The sequence below is a fragment of the Myzus persicae genome, unplaced genomic scaffold (assembly GCF_001856785.1).
Source record: "Myzus persicae strain clone G006 unplaced genomic scaffold, MPER_G0061.0, whole genome shotgun sequence".
Lineage (NCBI taxonomy): Eukaryota > Metazoa > Arthropoda > Insecta > Hemiptera > Aphididae > Myzus > Myzus persicae.
This window is the reverse complement of record NW_019100625.1, coordinates 1-4,450: the sequence shown is the minus strand read 5'-3', so window position 1 is coordinate 4,450 and position 4,450 is coordinate 1. Positions and strand designations below refer to the sequence as shown.

At 32.2% G+C, this 4,450-nt stretch overlaps 1 protein-coding gene across 1 annotated transcript; it reads right to left on the bottom strand.

Annotated features, from left to right (window-relative positions):
* Window positions 1–529: 529 nt before the first annotated feature.
* Window positions 530–3,807, bottom strand: LOC111037348 (piggyBac transposable element-derived protein 3-like). The gene is made up of 4 exons (XM_022319878.1): window positions 3,700–3,807; window positions 3,323–3,638; window positions 1,902–3,178; window positions 530–574 (listed from the first exon to the last, which is right to left on the bottom strand). Exons 1-4 carry the CDS (start codon window positions 3,805–3,807, stop codon window positions 530–532), a joined length of 1,746 nt encoding a protein of 581 aa, XP_022175570.1.
* Between the last annotated feature and the right edge of the window lie 643 nt (window positions 3,808–4,450).

Below are 4,450 nucleotides of genomic sequence, written 5' to 3'. Positions count from 1 at the left end.
GAGCCTCCAGAGGGTCATCGACGACCGAGCGCACTACTTCGCTACGGTCACGCTGCTATTTGTCGGAGAACATGCTCGGGTGACTTACCACCATGCACCTTTCGTGCTCTTTCCCATATTAATCACTCCTTTGCGTCTTCGCCACACTGTTGACGTCTTCGGCCCTAAGTGCTTATTGTTGGTAACATTAATTGTTATGGACCTCCTCTGGGAATTAAAACAGCCAGTAATCTACCACTTCAGTACTTATCTAATCAAATTTTAAATTTTCAAAAAAAATATTTTTTTCCAGTAATATTGCATCATTATAGCGTTCTTAATAACATAACATAATTTAATTTCATTGATGGACAAGTTTAAAAAGAGATAATTATATTTTTTACTTCTCTATGCAGGCACGCATACTATCTCTTCGGTCTGGGTGTGTCTTCTTTCAAGAAATCTATGGGTTATTTTTACTATCTGTATTTTTAATTAACTTATCTACATTTCTATTCATTAAATGTAGATCATAACTTGTTTGCTATGCTTATTTTGCTTTAGTTGTTGATACTAATGGTTTATCCTTTTCACACTAATCACACGAATCATTCTTAGGCTCAAAGAAACTGATATTGGCTGTAATTATTAAAAATGTCACTACATAATTGTCTACAAGCTGCATTTTGGAAATATTAATATCTTATTCCAAGTATTTTTTTTCATGACAATTTTGGAATGCAAAAAAAAAATAATATCTAGTTAGAATAGTTTTTTTTTCTAACGTGTTAGATTAGACTATTTTACACATTAAATTCAACTAGTTAAGTTACTAAGTTAATATGAATTAAAACTACCTAGTTAAGTTAGAACGTTACTTAAGGCGATTGGAAGCAGCGTATTTATTTCACGTTTTGGACCTATAAGCCTGACAAGATTACGCACACTTAAAATGATCATATTTTAATTCTGTAAAAAGATTTGAGTTTATCGACCTTTTTTCTAGGTTATTGTGGAAATCGATTTTTGATATTTTTTTAAAAATTGTTTTTAAATCATTTTTGAGTTTCTAAATTTTTTTTTAATTTTTAGATTTACTTAAGGCGCCCGGTGCCAATGTGATTTTGTCCTCAAAAACACGTTTAACGGGAATAATGATCCTGCCCTGTAGAATTAACCAAATTTGATCATTTTTTTTTTCATTGATAGAGGGAAATATTTTACAGCCCGCATCGAACTTCTTTTTTTGATATTTTAATCTTGAACTTAATTATAAGTCTTTAAAAAATATACAATTTTTAGCTTTTTTTATAAATTATTTTCTACTATTATTNATATTATACATAACAATGTTTTAATAATCTAACTAGCGACTAGCCATAATATTATAATGTGAAGGACGAAGGTACACAAAATAAGAAGTGGACAGTTGCGTACTTATTTCTGTGATGTAGGTACTTTGTTGTATTATAACCCTACACTGCATGACATTTTTTTTTTTGCTAAAAAAATTATATGTTATATAGTTCCATTCAATAATTTCAGGAAAAATAATAAAAAAAAAAAAAAGTATTTTTTCCCGGTAGAACTAAGGATTTAAGTGTATAATGCATATATGCACTTGCATGCAGTTACGATACCTAATCAAAACCCGATTGAATTACCTAAATTTTTTGTGAATAGGTAGGTACTATGATAAATATAAATATTAAAACACAACGACAATATAATTATGATACTAATAATACTTTATTTTACTTCTTAACTTTTTACATATACTTTGAATTTGTATTTTTTATGTTACCTAACTAAGAACAATGGAAATCAACAAAACAGTTTCTATCGTTATTGTAACATAAATATACACAACATTTGGAACATTTTGTGAACGACTGAAATTTGCATTTTGGCATTTTGCATACCCGTCTTTGCTGTTCATAGTTTGGCCAATGTTCTAGACAATCTCTTCTTATCTCATCAAACGGCGCAGATGGTGTTTGTGTTCGTTTTTTTTTTATATTTTCTTGTATTTCAAATGAACCTGAGGGCCTGCCTTTTCCTCGTTTGGCGATTCCACTTTGCATAAGAGTTACAGATAAATGTTCTCGGAATTTGGCCAGTGGCATTGTGTTGCCAGTAATTTTTTTGTACATTAGCCATGAATTCACGACAGTCATATCTAATAAGTGATAAAATATTTTTATGTACCATTTTTTTGATCTCATTATTATTCTGTACCGTCCTATCAATGAATCCATCAGATCAACACCGCCCATGTGCTTATTATAGACTTCGATAATTTTTGGCCTCTCGACGTCTACATTTTTTTTTTGTTTTTTATCGTATCTACGTACTGTGGTTGGTTCGAGGGCACCAATAAAAGTGGAGGTAACATTTACAATTTTATTGTCTTTCCACGACACTGTTGTAATTGGTACACCATCGACTACTGTTAAACATTCATCATATGTTCCTCGAGGTTTCTTCATCATTTCTTTTTCAGGCATAAGTGCTATATCGGGAAATCTATTCCTCCTAAACGTCCCTACTGTGTGTATACTTAATTTTTCTAAATACACCATAACTGGAATTGACGTATAATAATTGTCGAAGTATAATTTATGGTGTTCATTTCTCGGTATCACTCTTGAAAGTCTAACTACGACATTACCTGTTGCACCTAAGTCAGGTTCAAGCATTTGCTGGCGTTCTACAGAATTGTTCTCGTTACCCGTGTAAATTTCAAAATTGTAGGCGTAACCTTTTACTCCACAGAGAACAAATAATTTATAACCCCATTTATGAGGTTTAAGGGGTAAATATTGCTTCATATACGAACGCGCCTTTGTTGGGCACAACTGTTCATCTAGTGCTAGAAATTCGTCAAAGGGCACAGAAGAAAATTTTGCTTTTAGTAATTCAACAATCGGACGGATTTTGAACAGCCTATCACGGTCTTCGTGATTTGGAGGGAGGTCTAAATTGTTATTATTGAAATGTAGAAATCTTTTTATTCTTTCGAAATGATTTACGCTCATGCAGTTCTTTATAGGCATATTTACTAAATTATCTGACCAATACGATCTCGAGTTTGGAACATGGTCAATGGACATCATAATAAGTATTCCAAGAAATCTTTGTAATTCAGTTTTTGAGAGGATAAATGGCTTTGAAGGGTCAACTTGCGTGCTGTACAGTTCTGTTTGCTCAGTTATTATTGATAATAGACAGTCGTCGAAAAAATAATTAAAAAAATCTTTAGGCGTTTCTAATTTTTTTAGTTCATGTGGCATTGGAAATTCAGTTTTAAATTGTATAACCGACTCATTTTGTGTAAAATTACCTTTTATCCATGTTGGTCGAACAACTCTTGTCTTAGTATGTAAAATTGGATTTTTTACCTGTTTTTTAGCAGCATTTTTATCACAGCGAGTAATCCTTGTACGTTGAACGCGCATTGTATTTGTAGATGTTTGTACAAAATTTACATTTTGCGACGACGGCGGTAATGGTGAAGTTTGAACTTGTACAGGAGAACCAGAAGTTGATTGATCGGAAACATTTTCATTTTCAACTAAAAAATATTCTGGAAGTGTAAAAACATCATTGTCTTCTTCTCTAACACGCACAACACGGTCTTCACGAGGAGTTACAGTTTCCTATAAAAATTATGATTGCAAAAATGTGCGGTCCAATATAAAATGTATATTTATTATTTACCTCATTTATATCTTCATCGTCACTTAGCTCAAAACCATCTGCATACTCGTCTTCACTTTCGATTGGTATATTTAAAAAAGTTTCGATTTCATAGTCGTTAAGAGCCATATTTAAAAAAAATTAAAAAACCACACAACTGTTAAATAAGTATTGTAAAAACAGACAACAGAAATATAAAATATTATGGTCACAAGGAACAAAAGTTGCTGATACTACTAGCCGGTCAGGACCACTACCTAGTAGTGCAAATATGCATGACAAATATAATCGACTATAAATCATTGTTGACGTGAAATACATTGTTTGTTTATGAAATGCCTCAATTACCATATGTCATAATAGCTAAATATAATTTTTCTGATAAGCCGACACTATTTTTAACCGTGTAACGACACGTTCAACATTGGACGATGGAGCATAGTTTAGCACATACAAAAAAAAATACTTTTAAAATAAATTTAAAATATGTGCTGCCATCTACCGTTAAAATTTTACGAAAAACTAATTTTTAACTGGTTTAAGCAAATGACCGCCAGGTTTTCATTAGCTTTAATCACGGACTACTACACTGGACTGGAAACGAGACGTTTACCGCCGAGCCGCTTAGTGTCCGCGAGAGAGGTGTACGAGGGGAAATCGTACATGAGCGAATCTGGCGCCATCTATACTTTAATGATAAACCATTTACCAAATTTATTCCCGCCAAATAAAACTACATAATATATATTATAATAAGTACCACGGACTACTA

Coding starts and splice junctions, on each gene's coding strand:
- LOC111037348 (XM_022319878.1), bottom strand. CDS start 3,807: ATGGCTCTTAACGACTATGAAATCGAAACTTTTTTAAATATACCAATC. Junction 3,179..3,322: donor TCGACCAACATGGATAAAAG/GTAATTTTACAC, acceptor CTGAGCAAACAG/AACTGTACAGCACGCAAGTT. Junction 575..1,901: donor ACTATGAACAGCAAAGACGG/GTATGCAAAATG, acceptor TCGTGTGATTAG/TGTGAAAAGGATAAACCATT.